The 21,023-nt window shown below is 51.1% G+C and overlaps 1 protein-coding gene and 1 long non-coding RNA gene across 2 annotated transcripts; one reads left to right on the top strand and one right to left on the bottom strand.

The window, feature by feature from the left end:
* Nucleotides 1–1,090: 1,090 nt before the first annotated feature.
* Nucleotides 1,091–5,882, bottom strand: LOC114910449 (uncharacterized). The gene is made up of 2 exons (XR_003797641.1): nucleotides 5,806–5,882; nucleotides 1,091–4,353 (listed from the first exon to the last, which is right to left on the bottom strand). It is a non-coding gene; the product is annotated as an uncharacterized LOC114910449 (long non-coding RNA).
* Nucleotides 4,611–20,050, top strand: nat8l (N-acetyltransferase 8-like). The gene is made up of 3 exons (XM_018749649.2): nucleotides 4,611–6,087; nucleotides 7,281–7,445; nucleotides 13,809–20,050. The coding sequence occupies exons 1-3, from the start codon at nucleotides 5,739–5,741 to the stop codon at nucleotides 14,174–14,176; spliced, it is 882 nt and encodes a 293-aa protein (XP_018605165.1). The 5' UTR covers nucleotides 4,611–5,738; the 3' UTR covers nucleotides 14,177–20,050.
* Nucleotides 20,051–21,023: the final 973 nt, after the last annotated feature.

Genomic DNA, 21,023 nt, shown 5'->3' with positions numbered 1-21,023 from the left:
AAGAAGCAAGGATGCCACCCTTTGCTCCCCTACCTGGACACCCTCCATACCTCGGCTGCTCCTTGATATCCTGTCTACAAAGATCACAAACAAAAGTGGAGACAAGACACAGCCTTGGTGGAGCCTGAACAGGTTCACCCTTATGCTGAGGATAAGGACATTACATTATTGTCTGTATTATTATGTAGGCATATTTGTAGTATATGTAGGCATATACTTGTATGTTAGCTGGGAATAACTTAAGAATATTAAGAGGTTCCATATACCCCAGCAAGTGAAGAGAAGTGCCCAGAAACCAAAACCGCTGTATTGCAGACTGTATGAGCAGAGGCCTGGTAGGCGTTGGAACAGAAACGGGCATCATACAACATAAGCCTATATGAAATATGCAATACTGTATTCTGTATTTTATATTTTGGTAAAGATATGCAAAATATTCTATTTCGAGTAGGAAAATGCATCATCCTTTTTGCAGAGTGATTACCTAACAAAAGAATGACTGATATAAATGTTTTGGTGTAATAACATTTTTAACATATAATTTAAACATTCGCGCAAACAATTTTTATATGACTGAGCCAATGGAGTCAGGAGACTCCAGCTTATAATTGTCCTGTCCTGTCCTCTGCTGCTCCATTTACCTGCAACAAGCACATGACATGTCACATTTCATGTCTGCTCAGCCAGTGCTTTAAGATAGGGGGGTTATACCCCGCACCGCCTTTTCACATTCCCCTTAGGGTTTGTCCGAGGGCTCGCCTCCCCAGATTTATACCCGTGATTCCAGGCGGTGCCCTTGCTACCATCTGTTCTCCACTTGCAGGAAGTGCAGCCTGTGTCGGGCTTGAAGCTGCTGTGGGATCTGTGGTCAGCTTGGGTCACAGTGCCTCTATGGTGGGCATCTCAGGACAGGAAGTGTGTGGACCTGTCAGACACAGTGGGTTATATAAATAGCTACAGGGACACACATAGGGCTAGGAAGCGGTCAGGGAACAGTCCCCCAACCCAGTGTACCACACTCCAGTTGTCCTACACAAACTCTGACACAAAGGTCACTGGGAGGAGGAAGCATTAAAAAAAAAACTGTCCATATGCAAATAAATGTGTATTTTTCTGTAAATTGCATTACACACCCAAAGTCGAAATTATGAGACGAAGCATGGCGTCAAGTCACACAGCGGTATTCCATACAACATTGCAGGCATTTCTGAAATGCTGTGGGAGACACCCCAGATCATGTCTGCAGGGCTCCTCTTCACTTTCGGAGCATCCGCACAACTGGCCATATAGACTTGATTCTCAGTGAGGGGAGAGCAGTCATACTGTGGTCCTGCTCTGGGATGTTAACCATGGGCTGGTGCAGCGCTCACAGGTGCCCCCAACCCACTGCCCTGGAGTCTCTGAAACCCTACGATGTTCATCTCTGGGATGCTGAAAGGTTTTATAATGTCTGGTGTTTGCCCTGTTTCACTGTGAGAAACTTTATTATTATAATAACAATAATAACAACAACAACAATAAAAATAAGAATAATATATGATAATAATAATAATTCGCTGGATGAAACTACAAAAGGTCTTGCATTTACACATTTGGTTCTATGTTATTCTGTTGTCCTACGAAAAAGACTGCAGCCCCAAGAAGCAATTTGGTTTTCACAGATAACCTATTCAGACAGAATCAGCTCTTTCCTGGCTCTGCATCCATTGACTTCCCAATCTTGCAGTTTAATTTCTACTTATTTTGCAATTTATGGGCTTATTTACTTGATAAGATGGTCCAGAAAAACCAAGGTGTTGTTCACTTCACATCCCCCTGAGGCTTAACATTACAGCTGAAGCAAAAAGATTCTGCTAAATAATCTCACGTGTAGTCTCTCTGACAAGGGCGTCTCTCATCCTACAAGCCGCTGTAACGCCAACAAGACTTAGGGTCCAATCCCCATTGTGGGACATTCAACTACTTTTGAAGTGTCCTTAAACACTGCTTACTAGCTTCTCTCGGAGGGTCATCGTTTCATTTGACTGATGCTAAGGAGGGTCTGTTCTTGTGTCAGTTCTTTCCTGAATTTGGACTTTGCAGGTTCAAATTAATGGAGAGAAAGACAGAACGGTCCAGTGACAGGCAAGTCAGGACAGCAAATCACACAGAGAAGAAATTCATCGGGTCTGGATGAAGCGCAACACAACATCCATGAGAAGTAAATGGTTCATAATTTGTGCAGCTCTGCTTTCAGTGCCTGTGGTGAACGGCACGCTCTAGAGGAAGACCGTTTTCCTATCGCTATAGTCTTCACAGAACCAAACAAGCATTCAATATGCCGAAAACAAGCAACTTCTGCACGTGTCCCAGAGCCAAACTCAGAAAGAAGTGCTGTTTGCACCTTCCCATCCATCTTTCCCCAATTTAACGTGATCTCACCCGAGCTTTGTCTGCATTCACTTTGCTTCATGATAAATTAGAGCTCCGCACAACGTGGCTACTTGTCTTTCACCTTCACACCAACCTCATTTTGCTTTTACTACCCTCTTCAACTTCATCTCTGCTTGCAGTGCAGTTGAGGCTCAAAGTATGTGCCACCTTGCAGATGAAGGAGTCCTGTGGGAAGTACTTGGCCCCTTTTCAGCTGCTCCTCCTACAGAAAGAGGTGGAGCGGTGGGGGGGGTGTTTCCTGCTGGGCCTCAAACAGGGTGCTGTATTGGTCTGGTTCACCATTGTAGAGTGGGGGTTGTGCAGTGGGCTGAGCACCCCCCCCCCAAGTTCAGTCACAACAACGAGCCACTCACTCAGTCAACAGCTTCCTCTCACTTGAGCAGAGAGCCTGGAGTCTCAGCACGTGCAAGGGTTCGATCTCAAGACCTCTTAATGCCAGCAGGTAGCTCAACAGATAGTGATGGGCCGCGACCCCAGTGGAACTGTTTCCAACAAATAGCTTTGTGGTGCCAGGTCTCTGTAAAGAAGGTGTCCAGACTGCTTACTGAGCAGCAAAAGATCCAGCATAACTGAAAAGCATAACACTGCTTCACATGGCGATGTACAGTATAGTATATATGTATATATACATATATATCACTTTGGACAAAACAAACAAATAATTACATATCCTTAGAACAGAATATCATTGTGTTGAAAGAGATCTCGCTGCAGCACATCAACCATTGAGAGAACAGTCCAGACGAGTGAGGCCAAACAGGGACAGGGAAAGGGGGGGAGGGAAGGAGTCGCACCATGGCGACCGGCGGGAGGGAGGGGGGGGAAGCACCATTTAGGCAAGTTGTGGGAGACCTGTTTTTCTGCAAGAAACAAAGACAAGGAGACTCAAGTTGGACTGGGCCGGTGGGCCACTTGCGACAGGGGCTGACAGGAGGGAGCTGCAGTGGGCAGCACCGATGATGCTGCCACTGATGGTGCCGCGGACACACAAGTGAGGAACGCAGCTCAGGCTCGGACTCATCCACAGGCACCGCACCGGGCTGGAGCCCTGGCTGAGGGGTTCCCATACCCGCCAGGAACCAGGGGCTGCGAACCAATCCGTGTCTAGCCGCGAAGTGTCCTGCGCCGTGTGAGCAGTTTCCACTTGGAGCCAAAGTGCCCGTGACCTGGAACGAACTCTACTGGACAGGCAGACCTTCCTTCGGGTGGAGAACGTGAACCCTGCAGCATCTCTTTGGCTCAAAACATATCGTTAAAGTCAGAATTACACCGGTGTGAACATTAATACTTAATATCCAATAAATACACAGAACCCTCAGTAACAACAACAACAATAATAGAAATAATGATGATGATAATAATAATAATAACAATAACAACTCAAGAAGGGTCTCAAAACTCACCTCCTTCAGACTCACTTAGTTTCCTGATCTCTTAAGAGTTCGATAAACGTGTGTGTTTCATATCAGGAATAACAGTAACATTATATATATGGAAAAAGCCCACATGTGCGGCTACTCTGTGATGTGCACTGCTTATACCACAGTACGAGTGAAACTGAGTGTCCCAGAGCAGAGGCAGCATCATGTGAGAAACTCAGTCTTTGTGCTGCTCCCTGACATGTTGTCGCCTGGGAGACAAGCGTCTGCCCAACGAACACGTGCGAGCAGTAAGATACCCTGGTATTACGCGCTAAGGTACTGCAGACGCCGGAAACGCCCCGAAATCGGTCGAAAGCGGCCGAACGCGCGCAGCTCACGTGCTCTGGTTCTGGTTTGAACCGCCGGAGTCCGGACACCCCCCCCCCAGCTCCGAGGGCTGCGACACACCCACCGCCGAGGCTCCATCTTCGGCCGCAGCCGACGCTGGCGGCGCGGCGCGCGCATGCGCAGTGGCGCCCCCTCCCCCCAGGTGCTGATGCTGTGAAATGGAGAAGGAGCATCGCGTCTCCTGGAGACTGAGCGGGATGCTCATGTCCGCACGGTCTGCACACGTGTGCGCCACACAGGAGCGCTGATAGCACATCGCGCACGAACACACACACACCGACACTGTTCAAGTCGCGGGGGTTTTTCATGTACCGTTCGTCAAATTTCTTTGCTTTCTTTCAAGTAGGGGGGAGGGGATTAGGAAGCAAGGGGAGGTGAGTGAGTGAGTGAGTGAGTGAGTGTGTGTGTGTGTGTGTGTGAGTGTGTGTGTGTGTGCGCGCGCGCGCGTCTACGGCGCCTCCTGCGGGGGGGCTCGATCCAGTCTAAACTAGTTTTGTCCAATGCCGTGATGAAGCGAAAGCGTTTTTTCCTCCAATTGTACATAAATTTTTGCGTGCAACAAAACTACGAAGCTTGTGGAATAAACAAAACAATGGTTCTATCGAAACATAATAATAAAATAATAATAATAATAATAATAACAACAATAGTGATGATAGTGCGAGCTTCAGAGGAATGCCGTACTGCTACATGGTCGCTACGTTATTTGATTTTTAAATTTCAGACGCCGCACAACGGAGATTATCAGCAAGTGACGTCACTTGGACTTGTGTCTTTGTACATGTGTCACATGTGTCGCGGCTGCTGGCACGGAAACGGCGCACAGGTGAAACGAAGGCGCGTGGAACATCGAGCGTGACGAGGGAAGACGGACTGGCCGCTGAAATGTGGCCGTGACACGGAATCACTGCACTGCACCAAACGTGTGTCGTGTCGCCCAGTCGCTCCGGCACGCGACACGACACGACATGAGCGCAGCCATTCGTGCAGCGTTTCGCAGCTCGTCCTTCGTACACGTGCGGCAACTGTGTCACAGCTGCAGCGCTGCAATGTTGCAACCCGCGAAAGAAGCCGTTTTCGCGAGACTCCCTGCGGGCGCCTACGCGGGGGAGCGCGCGCAAGGACGCGCCGTTAGGAACCGGGCGGTTCTACGCGGGGGGGGGGGGAGGGGGAGCGACGGCGCGGGGCTCCCCGTCTCACGACCCTCTCTCCTCCTCGCGCCGTCACGTGGCGGAGCGGCGCAGCCAATCGGCGGAGCGAGCGGACCACGGCGGCCCTGGAACCTGAATGGCAGCGCCGCGCCGCGTTATAAGTAGCGCTTAAAATGCAGCGCGTTCTCCCGGTCGTGACAGAGCTGAGCGCGCGGCGCTGCATTCACCCCTTTTTCTTTCGTTAATTTCACTAGCAGTAATTATATAACAAGTGGGAAATCGCCAGTCATCCATCCATCCATCCATCCATCCATCTGTCCCTCCCTCCATCCATTCATTTTTCTTTGTTTCCTTCCCAGCTCGAAGTGTCGCCGAGGCCACTTGCATGCATTGTTCGCCTCCAGAAATGGTTTGCGAGACAAAAATCGTAGCGGACGAACATGACAGCATACCCGGGAGCAAAAAAGACTCCATCATCGTGTCTTCCTCTCAGCTGTGGACATCTTCATCCTCCTCCTCCTCCTCCTCCTCGTCGTCGCCGGCGTCGTCCTCGAGCAAAGCGGGGGCCAGAGGCGTGCGAGCGGAGTCTCTTTTGATCCGCGAGTTCGAGCGCGCGGACCACGCGGAGGTGCGGCGCATTTTCCGCGAGGGCATCCTCGAGCGCATCCCCAACACGGCGTTCCGGGGGCTGCGACACCAGACCCACACGCAGCTCCTGTACGCGCTCCTCACGCGTAAGTAGCGCGCGCTCACCGATGCTGCACCGGTCTGTGGCGCGTGTCATGTGAACAATGCGCGTGAGACACTGGACTGGTCCGGAGCGTCGCTCGTCGCCCAGCGCGACACTGACAGCGCGCTTTTGTTCAACTTTCACTGTCACTTATTGGCGCGCCTCCACGCGCCCTTTACGCAGTCGGCTGGATAAATAAAGTCACGGCTTTCGGGTCCTATAATATGAGCGCGTGGGAGCCGCAGCCCTTGTTTCCCGACGCGTCGAGCCCGCGCACAAAAGGCACGACGAGGTACCTCCTCTGCACGGGAAACCCGCCGGCTTCCGTGTGTGTGTGTTCGTTCAGTTAGTGTGCGGCGCGCGACTCAACGAACGAACCCGGGATGTGCCCACAGTGCGCGCGCGCACGCGCTGCAGTGTCCGGCGCTCGAGGGGCGACATGGAAACGCATCATCATATCTTTCATTTGTTCGACAGCGTGACAGTGATTTCCGGCAGGTGCGACTGCGTCTTTCAGCGGTGCCCGAGTGGGGGTCGAGTCGAGAGCAGGAAAACATGAAATGAAAACACTTTTTCGAAAACGGCTCAAATGACACAACACACACGAGCCGCATCCGCCGCACCGATTTTAATTCTTCTGTTGTATTATACCGGCACATTACATTGTCCGTCCGTCCGTGTGCAGCGTGCATGCGCGCGCAGCGGGGTCCACGGTAAACACGCCACACGGTGGCGCGGTCCACTGGACGCGTGGGCTGCAAGTGGGAAACATGCGGTCGGTGCTGCGCAGCCTGTCCGCGCGCCTCTCCGGCGCCCTCGCGCGGCTCCAGAGCGCACTGCGACATGCAGCGGATTCGCGCACTGCGCAAAGCCACGTGTGACAGGTGTAAAAGCTGGGCAGAAACAGCAGCGCATGTAGAAGCGCGATTAGGGAGCGTAAAAAGGTGCGAACGATATGCAGCGTCGTACTTATCGCACTCGGAGTTTCTTTCCCACGTCGTTTTAGTTTTCCACGGAGTTCTTGTGCTACGGCCTTAATTTTTACTGCCCTGCAGGTATACACAACAGCGTGATTGCGTGCGTGCGTGCGTGCGTGCGTGCGTGCGTGCGTGCGCTGGGCTCATTCCATCGAAATCAACCTTCGATCCCCTTTTGTGACAGCTGTCGTTTGTTTTCCTCCCTTATCTATCTCCATAGTCGTATGTTTCCTTGTGAGCAAATCCTTGGCGCTGACGTGCTGCACGCCCTTCCTCCTGCTGGGCGCGCGCTACTACTTCAGCAGGAAAGTGATCCTCAGCTACCTGGACTGCGCTCTGCACACAGACATGGCCGATATTGAGCACTATTACATGAAACGAACAGGTAAGGAGCGGCAGCTGGATGAGCGTTTGCCGGTTCTCTTTGCATTTACGCACGGTCTCACGCGGTTATGTTCATCCACCGAACCGATATGTTCTAAGTATATATTTTCACGGTTTAAAACTGCAGTGCTGTTTAAGCAGCTCGGTCATTTGCTACAAGGATCCAAACACCAACCTACCAGTTGCTTGATGAATGCAATTCCTTGTCATAAAGGGACGTTTTAGAAATGCACTTTCACCTCATATTATAGCACTTGACCTGATGGCAAAGAGCCTCGCGCAGCATAAACACAAACGCTGTTTTTAGACGTGTCAAAACACCATCTGCACCAGTATTCTGGTACGTTTCAAAAACAGAACGCAGCCACTTGTCGACTTGACTAGGACTATTTTATGTATTATTCTCCTGAAAAAAAGTTTTCCAGCTTAAATTAAGGCAGCAGGCATTCTTTTTTTGGAGACATGAAGAAATGTTAATTGCATGTGATCTGAAAGACGTTTTGAAACTGTAAAATGGGCTACAGCCAAAACTTGAATGAAATCCTTCACCATACGATCACCGTTTGCACGTGAAGCGGTGACTCGTGCTCGATGAACGCTCCATCCTTTCGGTCCTCTTCCATCACGTGACGCTTAGCGTGTTCCTTGCAAAGGATCAGATGAGGGCAGAGGGGGACGCTACAGCGCCAGAGAAACAGAACCTCCCACACCGACACGACCGTAACGTATGTTGCGCGAGCCGGCAGGCGCGTGCTGGCGATGCGCTGTGTCCAGGGGCTCCTGAGTTTCCCAGACACAGATGATGTCTGCTGTTCGTCCCCAACGCATCGCTCTGAAGGGAAGGAGCTGCGAACGGCTGCAGCCACAGCTCACGCGGCCATGGGCAACAGCAAGTCCTTTCGAGTCCTCGGTATCGCACGCAGCGAGGCGACGGAGCTGTAGGAAGCCCTGCCTCCTGCCCCGTCCGGTTTACTCCATTGCATTACTGGGTTTTTGAAACCCTCAAAAAAGTGGAAAGGAGTGCGTAATCGCTGCCGAGCGACTGAGCTTAAATGGAGTGCATGAGAGCTGTCTGCTACATAAATGCCCAGGAGGAGCAGGCAGCCGCTGGCACTTGGACCCCCAGAGGTTTATTTTTTCTCCTCTTGCTTTCAGTGGGAGTTCGTTGTTTTCCTTTCCTCAGTTGCCAGCTGACTTACTTGACCATCTCAACTCCACGTCGTCAGTGTTTCTGTAACGGTTCTGCTTTTCTTCTTCTCAGCAGTGACACAGCAATAGAAGAGCATTCTACAAAAGTAAATTTGAGCGCACTGAAATGAACAATAATTCTTTATAACTCTGTATTTACACACATGTTCATGCAGCAAAAAGCGGTAACAGTTTTCATTTAGTTTACATTGTTTTGCAAAGTGACACAGGTGAGAGTGCAGTGTGTAGCAACAGCAGCAGCAGCAGCAGCAGCAGCAGCACGAAGACCCCCAGCAGCCCCTCGGCTCGCTCTCGCCAACAGCTGCTCTCTTTGCCAGGCAGGAATCAGGGCCACTTTTCATGCAGCTGCTCCAGTTTCGATTACGCGTCTGGAACAGAGGTAACCGAGGACATCGCGTCTTCGATGTTCCTAGTAGCTGCTGGTGTTGCAGCACTATAACTAAATCACCTCCAATCAGGACAGTGTCAGTGATGGTGCATGCTTGTTTAAATGCTCCAAAAAATCTGTTTTGCCACAGTAATAATTCTGGGCCGTGCCCTTTGCGAGCTTGGATACCACGTCAGCATCCCCGTGACGGCGAGCTGCCGGACGGTTGCTGGGAAAGGATGTCCTCAGTGGTGGGGGGGTCCTGAGCCTTCCAGATGGCAGTCCAGTGAGGGTCTTTCTCCTGCGGCTGACCTCAGATGTGATCCCATGAACCCCAGGCTCAAGGCTTAAGGCTTACAGCTCTAAATGACGCCGATGGGGAAATGAGTTGTGCGACAGCTTTTATTACATCCTAGGAGCCATTTTTTCATATTGAAATTGACCCAGCAGCGTTTTTGCTGCGCGACTTCGCAAAGAAGTTTCAGTTTCTCCAAATGACGGGGATTAGCTGGCGGTGCTGGTACCTATTTGGCATTCCATGGCTGTGGAAGAAACAAAGATGAAGCAAATGTGAAACACACGCTTCGCTAGAGCTGTCCTCACTGCTGTGTCCAGCTGTGGTTTGGCACTGCTGTAAAGTGTGCAGGTCTGCACTGAAGCCCCTTGCTGTAGTTGAGAGCCCCAGCTTTGGTCCAGCCGTAAACAGTGTAACATGTGGCTGCTCAAGTACAGGCTGTCGACCTCCTGGAGAGCAGCAGTGGAGGGAGGGAGAGAGAGAGAGAGATAAAGAGAGAGGGAGAGAGTGAGTGTGTGTCCCATCCAGGGTGCCTCCAGGATAGACTTTGGCCGGCTGCGATTCTGCATTAAAATAGGTGAATAGTGACAATGAGTGAGAAACAGACTTTAGAGAAATACACTCATGTTCACGGGACAGAATAATCTTCTTGCTGCGCCGCACTGTTCTTAGGACTAATGTCGGAAATGGCACAACTTCGACGGCATCTTTATTTACTACGATCCAGCGAATAGAGCAAACCTTCACCCTTCCGTAGGATTCCGTGAGAACACACCAATAGCCACCAAGCTCGATGAGTCACTCAACTCTTGAAGAAGAACCCACGTGAGAAGCACTGAGGTGCTCCGTGAAGTTACCATGATGAACTGGAAAGCTTGTTGTGTAAAACGAGGTGAACCACACGGCCTTTGTCCAGAACCGTGCCTCACATTGGCCTCTAGAAAGAATTGTATTGATTTGCAGCCTTCGGCTCAGCGCCGATCTAGAACACACATCGGTGTGTGTGTGTGTGTGTGTGTGTGTGTGTGTGTGTGTGTGTGTGTGAGAGAGAGAGAGAGAGAGAGAGAGAGAGAGTCCACCGTGGTGGTCATCCTGTTGACCTCTTCACTTTCTTCACCTCTCGTTCTTTGAGCTCCTCCCGGTTGAGCCGACCGACCAGGTAGACAAAGGAGCTCCGAGCACCCGCTGATGGGGAAATGCGCATAAGATCATTTTCGAAAGTGCCCTGTAACGCGAGCGCTTGTGCGGTGCGGCTTGAGCCGTGCAGCAGTGAGACATGTGTGTGTGAGCGCGGAGGTCACACAGAAGACACACGAGTGACTCCAGGCGCTTCTGCTTTAGGGCATCTTCTGACTTCACGGCATTAGAGCGGCACGGAAAGGGGCCGAATCGAGATGATGCGACAGACGTAGAGGTGCACAGGGCAACGTCTTCGACACCTGGCTGAGTAACAGCTTTGCATTTGACCCCCCTCATATGCGGGAGGCGCCTCGATGAAGAGGGGAAAGATGAGCCCTTGTTGCAGGCGAGGCCGGTGCTCTGCACATGGACCGAGGGCCTCGATGCGAGGCGCAAAAACAAGACGCTGCTTTGCTCTCCTCCAGCCGGTGTTTGTAAGTGCAGGGTTGTCCCCTCCGCACTGTCGGCGCCCCGTCCCCCCGAGGAGGGCTGAAGATGGATGAGTGTCCTCCGATCTCATCATCTAACCAGCGCTTCTCCTTCTCCAAATCTGACTCCAACCAGCAGATCCCTTCATCTCCTGCGAGCCGCTGCTCCGCGGACGGCAGGACAGGGGGCTGCTGGGGCCTTGTCCACAGCCCTCCCTCGCCACGCGCACCGAGGACACATGAGGCTCCAGACTTGAGAAAGGGTCGCGAAATCCCTTCCTTCCTCCGTGTGAACCTCGAGGACAGTGTGAGCCCGGGTCACGAAACCCTTCCCTCCCGTGTGTGAGCACCGAGGACAGTGTACCCCTCCGTCGTGCCCCTGTCCACCGCCCTCGTCCTTGAGTGGCCACCTGCTTTCCTGCTGGACTCACTGGTTCACCCAGGTGAGCGGAAGACAATGACTGTGTCTCGTGTCTCTCAGTAGCTGTAGGACCAGAGTGGTGGGAGCAGCCGGTGTCCGCAGACCATCTGTGCGTAGGGCTTCGCTGGTGTAAAGCACAGGTAAATCACTGTATGTGATGTTCTGAACTGCAGCTCTGGGGACAGGTGAGCTTTCCTGATGCCAGCCGTACGCTCAAAGCACCTCCACGTAGTTTCTAGAACAGGCACCTTAACCGGTCAGAGCCACAGGCAGTTTCACTGGGGTTGCTAAGTGCCGTCAGCAGCGCGAGTGCCAGCGCTCAGGGGTGGACGACCTTCTTCTACGACCCAAGAGGTGTCCCGTCTGCTCCGACAGATGGCCCCGGGTCCAGCAGTGCACCCCTTACGCTCCACTTCCGGGTGGTACCGGTGCCGCTCGGGGAGAAACCGAGTGGAGAATTGGCATGAGCGCACACCTTCGTTGACGCCATGAGCTGTAGCCCCACTTTGGAGCAGATTCGCGTTCCAAGGCAACGTGCGATTGTGTCCAATTCTCGTTACGTTTTGCTGCATTTGAATAGTGACTTTTTAGGTAGAACTGCACAGTTTGGTCTGACAGCGGCTTTGAATAGTTCACTTTGCTTTTTCTCTTGTGGTTCTCTTTCTGGGACAAGGCAACGTCGCTACGTGGTTAATTAACATGAGACGTGGTTTCCGGAAGGAGAAGCCTTCGGTGATTCGCGTCAGGCAGCTGGACGCCTACAGGGACATGGACAGCTGAGACAATATGGCATTCGGCCATTTATTGTTCTTTGGCCACTTGTATGTCCAAGTAGGCCAACTGTTATTTGTTCAATTTAGTAGAAGGCAAAGAATCTTAATGAAATAACCCTGAAAAGCTCATAAGTCCCCAAGCATCTGAACACACAATGTGCTCATTTCATTCTTAGTCTCTGTTTGAGTCATAATCTCCATAAGGGGTCACGTTTTTCTTAGGCGTTACAAAAAGGCTTTGGGCTACTTTGTCCTGGATGTTAAGTTTTTAATTTTGTTTCTCAGATGCCCCGATACCAAAAGTGACTTTGCTCGTTCAGAGCTGCTTGCTGTCACTAGCTGTGCAGCAGAATATTTCTTGACGCAACGTCGAGAAACTGAACGGTGGAAAACTCGTTCCTTTGGCAGTCCTAGACCATCTTGATTGTACGTTATGGTTTTACTGTCAAGACGTCTCTGGATTGTTTTGTAATTTAGGAGAAGCTGTCTGCCGTGTATAAGGGACCGTGCTGCAGCAGCTGGATGCGACGGGGCCTCGGCCTCAGCCTTCACACTCTGGACCAGCAGCTTCCGTTGCCACTCGCTCAGACTGCTGTCAGGTCAAGAGCTGCGGACAGTTGAAGGAAGTTCTATTAATGTTTCAGAATATAGCATTATGTTGAAAGTCTGAACTCTCCTCAGAGTAACACACTGGTCCAGTATGTAGATACACATTGTGTATTTGCAGCCCTGCTGTGTTGTCATTGTTGTAACCCTGGAAATACTGTAGATGCAGTTGTACTAGACTTCGCATTTGCACCAGAGGCATAATGCAGGTTCGTGGTGCACTTCTGCCCAGTCAGTCCGTTGTCCTGGGTTGCGGGATGTTCTTGGACTGACAGTGATCTTCGGAGAGGGGGACGGTACCTGGGGACACAAGGAAAGTTACCACCCATGTCACAGGAGTGGTACAGTGGTGTCACCTCATGGTAGAGTCCGTTTCAACGGGCAGTATATATACTCTGAAATACTACGGTGGATGAACATCACTGTGTGTGTGCTTGTGTCTGTGTGTTGCTGTTCTGATTCTGACAGCTCCACTGGGAACGGGCCTTTAATTACAGCACCACTCCGCATCTCTCCTCATTTCCAAACAAATGTTAAAATGCCTTCGCAGTGGGGAAGGTCATTCGGGTCACCGACTGGTAACGTGTCAGAGAGGCAAAGTGACAGTGTCCTTGGAGTCAAAGGTGCTGCACCAGGAGGCAGTGAGCTCCTAACTCGAACTGGCGGGTGCCTTCAGGGTCTGTGCAGCTCCTCTAGAAGCATCAAATGCACGGTGACAAACAGTGGCACACTAACACAGGGTGACGCACTTCGATGCACATTGACACACGGTAACACAGGGTGCCGTACATTGACGCGCAGTGGCACAGCGTGACACCTCGACGCATGGTAACGCAGGGTCACGCACTTCGACACACTGTAACGCGGGGTGACGCACTTTGACACACAGTGACACAGTAGCACACTAACGCAGGGTGTCGCACATCAACACATAGCAACACAGAGGCAAAGTGCAACAAAAGACAGGAGAGTTCTGCGAATGCTGCTCCGTGAATCGTCCGCATGGACGCGGCACAGCCGAGTTGGTGTGGTTAGCTGTGCTCTTGGGCTCGTCTCTGGCCCCTGACCCCATGTCTCCCCTCCCAGGGTCCTGCTTCTGGGTGGCGGTGTTGGAGGGCGAGGTGGTGGGCATCGTGGCGGCGCAGGGCCGCGAGGACGACAACGCCGTGGAACTGCGGCGGATGTCAGTGGACTCCCGCTTCCGGGGCAAGGGCATCGCCAAGGCGCTCGGCCGCCGCGTGCTGGAGTTTGCCATGCTCAACAACTACTCTGCCGTGGTCCTGGGTACCACCGCTGTCAAGCTGGCCGCCCACAAGCTGTACGAGTCGCTGGGCTTCCGGCATGTGGGCGAGAGCGAGGAGCATACACTACCTGGCATGAGCCACTCGCTGCTCGAGAGGATGTTCTTCCAGATCCGCTACCACCGCTACCGGCTGCAGCTGCGTGAGGAGTAGAGCTGCCGCATGCGGTGCTGCGCTTTGCCCCGCCCCTCTGTGACGCCTCTCTGTTACTGCCATTCTTCTTATTGTTTCTAGTGTCATTTCCAGTAGCTGGCATTTTTCTTGAATTTTTTTCTTTTATAATTTCATTTTCTTGTGCAACCTTTTCCCCCTTGTGTTCAGCAGCCATTTTTCTCTGCATTTTCTTCACGCCACCCCCACAGCCCACACATCTTCTGCTTAATGTTTCTCGTGCCCCTGATGTTGTTTGATCCGTTTTTTTTTTTTTTTTTTTTTATTTTAAATTAAATTTTTCACCCACATCTTGCACCCCACAGCAAAGCCCCTGAACCCTGCACCACTTGGCCATGCTGCTCCTACTAACTCACCACCTTGGATCACTGGGATGGGATGTTGGGTTGACCAGGAGGGGAGAGGAGAGGGCATGGTTGGGTGGGCGTGGGTATGGCTGGGTGGTGCAGGGGTGTGGCTGCATGGGGCTCAACATTCCCCCAAGGCACGTGATGAGACCACGGCTTCCCAGAGGCAGGAACCAGGCTGCAGAGGCGTTAGCAGAGCACCTCGCGCTCCCAGCATCTGCAGAAAAAGAGCAAAAGCTTAAGAAAAACAGAGTACAGTGATGGATGAACAGGGCGGTAACAGCAGTGGGTGTGTGCCTCTTTGCTGGGACTGCTTGTGCAGGACAGCGCCCCCTGCAGTGTCATCCCCCCCTCCCGTGTCATCCCCCACGCCACTCTCTCCATCGTGGGATCCTCTGGTGGGGTGGCAAGAGCCCACAGCGTGCTGCCAGCCTCCCATGACATACGAGTGTGTGTGAGTGTGTGTGTGTGTGTGTGTGAGTGAGTGAGACAGACTTGGTGTGCGTTGGCATGATGGGGAGAGGTAGAATATGTAACAGACTCACATTAGAAACCTACAAGATTATATTGATTGACGTGATCAATATAAATTGTACTAATTTATTTAAACGTAACTTATTTCTGCAGAAGTGTATGTACATGCATGTGTTCAGGTGTGTATGTACACACACACACCTGGCTAATTCCTGAAATAACATTGAGGAAGTTAATTTTTAATTATTTCTACTTTAATGAACTGAGTCCAAGCATAAAAGTTTTCATATGTGAGAAGAAATTTGGAATTCAATAATTACATTGCAGCACAAAGTAATTGTAAGTACATACGCATTATTAATATAAAAAGAAACAAGTTAACATTCTCCTGGTTAATCAGGTACTAGATTATTATATCTGCTAATGACATTTACCACAATTACTGCAATGTAACAAGTCATTCAGATAAATGTGGCTGTAAGAAAAAAACTGAATACAGGTTACAAATGTTGCCCCTAACCAATTTAAGCATATATCAATGTGGACAATATATTTATACATTTATATTATACACACAAAAATTCCAAGAGCTCTCACTCATTCTCTTGTGAAAACCAGCAAAAAGAGAAAGTACAGTGAGCCTGATTTGTTTAATACTTGTAAAAAGTAATAAAGAAAATGTTAAAAGGCAGAAAAAAATGTTAAAAACGAAAAAATGAAACATAAAAAACATGTCTAATTTTCCTGGCCTTGTCTCCCCTCGTGGCCCCCGTGACTCTGACCGAACCCCAGGCCAGAGCTCTCTGCATGCGCCGGGAGGCCTGCCGCGCCGCCCCGCCCCGCCCCGCCCCGCCCCGTCATCCTCCGTGTGAGCTTGTTCTCTGTGACGTCAGGGTCGCAGCGCGGCACCTGCCCAAAAAGTGGCGCCGCGTGCGTGCGTGCGTGCGCGCGAGCGACGTTACGCCTGCAAACTGTTGAATGCAGCAGCAATGCAACGCAAACCTGGCATGCCTTCGTACCCGGTGTGTCAGCGCCTGCCCTGAACAAGGTGAAACTGAAAAAACTACACAACAATGGAACGTAAGCTTCTTTTTAGACTAAGATATAATATTTTGTGTGTTCATTTGTTCAAAGGAGTTACTATTTTGCATGAAATGTGTCTTCGAAGGAAACGAATACAAAAACTACGACGGCAAGTCGAAACCGAACCAGTGGAGTTGCGTGTATTGGCTCATCTCGTTTCAGCTCATAGTTTGTTCCTTTGATTCGCGCTGGAGAATTTAGGTGAAAATTAATGTCTCGTACGTACATTTCTATCGCAAGTGGTCCTGCCTTTAGTTTTTTCGTGGAAGCGAGAAAAAGCCCCGGGGTTTCCACAGCGCTCTTCTCCTGCTGCTGTTACTCATAGGAACTGAACCAGAACCCTGTACGAGTTCGAGAGCCGGAGTGGAACTGAGATTCCCTGAATGTGAAGAAAATTAAAGTGTACTGTATGTAGCAATGACTGAACCTGAGCCACAGCCGCTGCCCTCGTGGCCAGAAAGTCCTTCTTGGGGTGTTCGGCACCGCCGCAGGGGGCAGCGCAGAGGTACTCGACACTTAAACGCACTTAAAAGCGCCTCGACGGTTCCACTTCCCGTGATCGTTAACCCGCGCTGCGGCGTATCGGAGGCTCTCGGACACTCCGTGCTTCACGTGCTTCGTCGCAGAGCCTTTAACGGGCCAACGACGAGCCTCACCGGTCCGGGCTGTTTGGAAGCTCCGTCTCGCCTCCTCACGCGGGTGAGGCACGCTGTCAGATTGAATGTATGCGCAGCGTCACGTGTGCATCTTGGTGCGCTCGAGAAGGAGCGCGTGGCGTCGTGAACCGGGTCGCGTCCGTCAGCCTCCGGTAATTCCTGCAGTTCGGCTCCACGGCACGCGGCCCGTCCGGGCCCGTCGGACCCAGATCGGCCCTTTCGGCCGGGACTCTTTCGCTCAGTCGACGCGAGTGACCGTGGCGCTCCTGTGCGGTGAAACCGGCCCGCGAATGTTGTAGCTGAAGGGACGGCTTTGGCAGGCAAACGGTCAGCTGTGTGTGACTACTCAACATGTCACCTCGAAGAACTTACCCTATTTTGCACAACACAACACTCAAGTGCTTGTGTCCTTTACCGTTTACTGACCCGCCTTCCTCGAGGCCAACGCAGCAAAGGGAGCGTCGTCCGGCTGCTGCGGGCAAACACGACGTCAGTGTTCGTCGCTACGTCGCTCACGCACGACCACGGCGCCGCTGAGCCAAGTGAGAGCACGCAGCTCCAGGAAGCACACGTGAAAAAGATGGGAAACAAAACGTGGACCTGTCCAAGTGCAAACATACCTTTCGGCACAAATGTCCTTGTGAATCAGCATGTGGACTGTGAAGCTGTAGAGCTGGCAGAACTGAATGTAAACGTTGGCGATACTCTGAAAGAGCTCAAGATACTAAATTCGTGAGAAGAACATGGCAATGTGTCGAACGGTCTTCGTAAAACCGGGTTCGTCTCAACATTCCATTCTGGATGGGCTCTTTGTGATGATCAGAGCTTTCACCAAATATGGTGTTCCCTAATGAAGTGTCATGCGACAGGTACTTCCGACCCCCCAGCCTGATGACCCACGATCCTCTTAACGTGAGGAGTCTGTCAACTAGGATCAAGGCTGTAAGAGTTTGGCAGAATTGCTGCCTTAGACACACAGTATTGCTGTATTCACCTTAATTTCAATTAGTTTGTTTTTATTTTCAGGAGAGACGGTCATGGGATTGTCCCACCCTGCTTAGGGTACCCTCGTTTGCCCCAAAAGGTCGAAGCTCTGATCAGCCCTATGTTTATGTGTTGTGTTTACATGCTAGTGCTCCAGTGGCGAGATCACGTGTGACTGGGTTACCCGCGGTACCAGTGTCTTCGCTGCGGTCGCATCATGTGCACTTTCTCTGCGCTGAATGTGGGAGTTTCTTCGGCGTACCGGTGGTTGTGCCTCTCCCTGCATGCCGAGGAACTTGTCGTCCCTTTTGCGGTGGGTGCCACCGCTGGAGCTGCACTTTGGAATTTCGCTTCGGTTTGCGCTCCTGATCTCCTCCTGCTCAACAGTGTGCCACCAGATCCGACTGTGCTACAAAAACACTGAAGGCGCTGACTTGGTTGCTAGCAAGAGCACGAAGCGGGAAATCCAGTCACCGACCTGTTGTGCTTTGCCGCTTCACGCTCTGCGAGGCTCCTGGTTCGGTGCCACGGAGGTGCCGTCCACAGGCCTCCGGCACACAAGGCTTTCAGAAGAGTTGTAGCAGAGGTGCAACCGCAGCAGCATTTTGTGCAATTCCTGTACGGCCCGTTCGGAAGGGTCTGAGCCAGAGTCGGCTGCGTTGCGATACGAATGTGCGTTCACGACCACCGAGAAGCGGACGGCGGTGCACTTGCTTCTGGCATCACCCCACATGCCGGCCTTTCCGCAGCTGTGCGCATGTGCCAACAGCACGTCGGATCCGTTGGCCTCGATGTGTTTGAAAAGCACACTGCTGAGCGTTTCCACACTCGCGTGTAGGGAGCTACTGTGCTTCTTTCTTCTTCATCCATTAAGTCCATAATAGTCATGATTGATAGTAGACACAGATAGTTTTTCTTTTAGGTGTCTCACATCAGTCCTGCTGTTGAGAAGGACACACAAAAGCAGTGTGAAAATGCAGCTGAATGTGCAACTTTCTACAGTGACCACTGTGTCCTTCGTCCAAGTCAACTCTGTGTATATAGTTATAACGAGAAGTGTTTAGTTCCAGGAAGACATTTGTTGTGAGTCTTTTTCACTGCGACTTTCACGAAAAGTTCTGAATGCCAAGCGGAGCTGTTGCAATGGGCTGCCGTTGGGCTGCCGTTGGGCTGCCGTTGGGCTGCCGTTGGGCTGCCGGGTGGCAGGTGGCGCTAGACAGGACGCAAAACAAGACTGTGGCTTGTGTTTTGTGGTCAACGTCCGGTTCATGCGCAGCTTCCAAGAGCACAAAGCACTTGTGGCACAACGGTGCCTTTTTTTGTTTGACGCCATTTCCCAATACAGAGGAGCACATGCACCAAATCCACACGGAAAACGGCACGAGCCGTGCAGAAACATGTATTATTTCTAGCAGTGTTACTCAAAAGCTGAAACCTGCAAAAGGGAAGGAAGCGCTATCGTTCTTATCGGCTGCATGTCTTCGAGGTTCGAAAAGTATTACTTGGACATGACCCCTCCCCCCCAGGTACCACATTACGTAGCAATAAGAAATCACCAGATGAACGAGCAGTGTGTGGGCTACCTGCGAACGGGCCGCAAAGACGTCCGGCTCCCTTCGCTGTCCTTCTTAGGGCTCATGCGATGGCTGTTTTGCAGAACAGCTGGCCGGGCTGCATCACCGCTACCCAGCTGTGCCCTACAGAGAGGCGATTGTACATGTGTATTTACGGTACGTCACATTCTCAGTTGCATTGAAATGAAGCTAATGGCAGTTCGGTGTAGCATGTGCTCACGACATGAACGTGAAGAAAGGAGAACGGTATCGGTTTTCAGGCAGAAACAAGGGACGCTGCGTCTTCTCTAAAAGCTGTCACCTCCCACTTGGCTCTGCTGAGCTCCCATTGGTTAACTGCACAGATGGGTGACACCTGTCAGTGGTGTGCCCCCCCCCCCCAGCTACAAAGCGCAAACATCGTAACGACTAATAAACCGGGATTTTGGCAGAACTCGCAGGTCTTGAATGTGGGAGAACAATCTTTTATGATTTTTCTTGAAAATAACTTTTTTATGCACATTTTAAATAAATGTAAATTGTAAAGTGTATTTTACTGTAAATAGTATCTGGGACATTTTGTGATCCTTTTGTAACAGATGGTACAGAACAAAGAAAAGGAAGAAAGGAAATGTTTACATGATAATGTTTAAATACAACATGTATGCACACATGTTACCTGAACAGCTTTTAGGGAAGACGTGTCCTCGTACCAACTTGTTTTGTGACCAACACACACACACACACACACACACACACACACACACACAACACACACACGCGTGGGTTTCTGATGAGACCAGAGTGCCCTGTGTGCGTGTGCATGTTGGGGGGAGAATCCGCTGCGTAGCGCAGCAGTGCTCCTACAAAGTGCGACCACCTGGAAATGAACCCACGCAAAGCCGTTAGATGATTTGCAGCCACACGGCACGGTGGTCTGTCCGGCGCCGAGAGACGTCCCGTCCGACGGCTCTCCAGTTGTGTCTCTGCAGCGATAACCTGGTTCTTTGGGGTTTCTGCTTTAGTTCCATTCATCTTCTTTTTACAGCTTAGGAAACCTGATTTTTCTTCCTTTGTTTCATTTGTAATAAAAGGGAACATTGTAAAGATGTAAAGCAAAGATTACCTGCATTATGAGAAATGGATGTACATAATGTACCAATAAAAAGAAAGAAACAGCTTGTATGTATTCAGCATGTAGATTTTGTTTTAAAAAGTGAAAACTGAAACAATGGCTGCTTCACTCATTACCACACATGACCAAATATGAATATTGCAGGCATACTCTGCAGAGGCAAACGTAAACGTACTCATCGCAGTCTCAGCCCAGTCACTGAAAATAAGACTGGGGACGAGAGACGTGGGAGGAGCCACACGGCACCTTCGTTCCTCGGCTGAGCGGAGACGAGAAGACACCTTTGGACAGGTGAGAGCGACAAGGAGCCCTGGACACGCGTCACTGAAAGACACGGGACAAACAGACGGAGCAAGCGAGCAACTTCGGTACCTTCGGCACAAACCACACAACGTGTAAATAAACAACAAAAAAGTTCCAAACAGTAAAAATGTGACAAAAGGCTGTTAACGTGTCGCATTTGTAAAGCAGCTGCTGCTATTTCATGTTGTGCTGTCTTGAGAAATGGAGCTCCCCATCAGAGCTGTGAGCTGTCGATGGCCCTCAAGGCATCCAGAGCTCCTCGTAACGGTGCTCAGCATCCCAGCTCCCGTGTCT

Source organism: Scleropages formosus, chromosome 1, assembly GCF_900964775.1.
Source record: "Scleropages formosus chromosome 1, fSclFor1.1, whole genome shotgun sequence".
Lineage (NCBI taxonomy): Eukaryota > Metazoa > Chordata > Actinopteri > Osteoglossiformes > Osteoglossidae > Scleropages > Scleropages formosus.
The sequence above is the reverse complement of the archived record's forward strand: the minus strand, read 5'-3'. Positions and strand labels throughout refer to the sequence as shown.

Excerpts from the sequence above, each read along its gene's own strand:
- nat8l (XM_018749649.2), top strand. The coding sequence starts at position 5,739 with ATGCATTGTTCGCCTCCAGAAATGGTTTGCGAGACAAAAATCGTAGCG. Across the intron at positions 6,088-7,280 it reads CCTGTACGCGCTCCTCACGC|TCGTATGTTTCCTTGTGAGC; the intron begins GTAAGTAGCGCG and ends CTATCTCCATAG. Across the intron at positions 7,446-13,808 it reads CTATTACATGAAACGAACAG|GGTCCTGCTTCTGGGTGGCG; the intron begins GTAAGGAGCGGC and ends CTCCCCTCCCAG.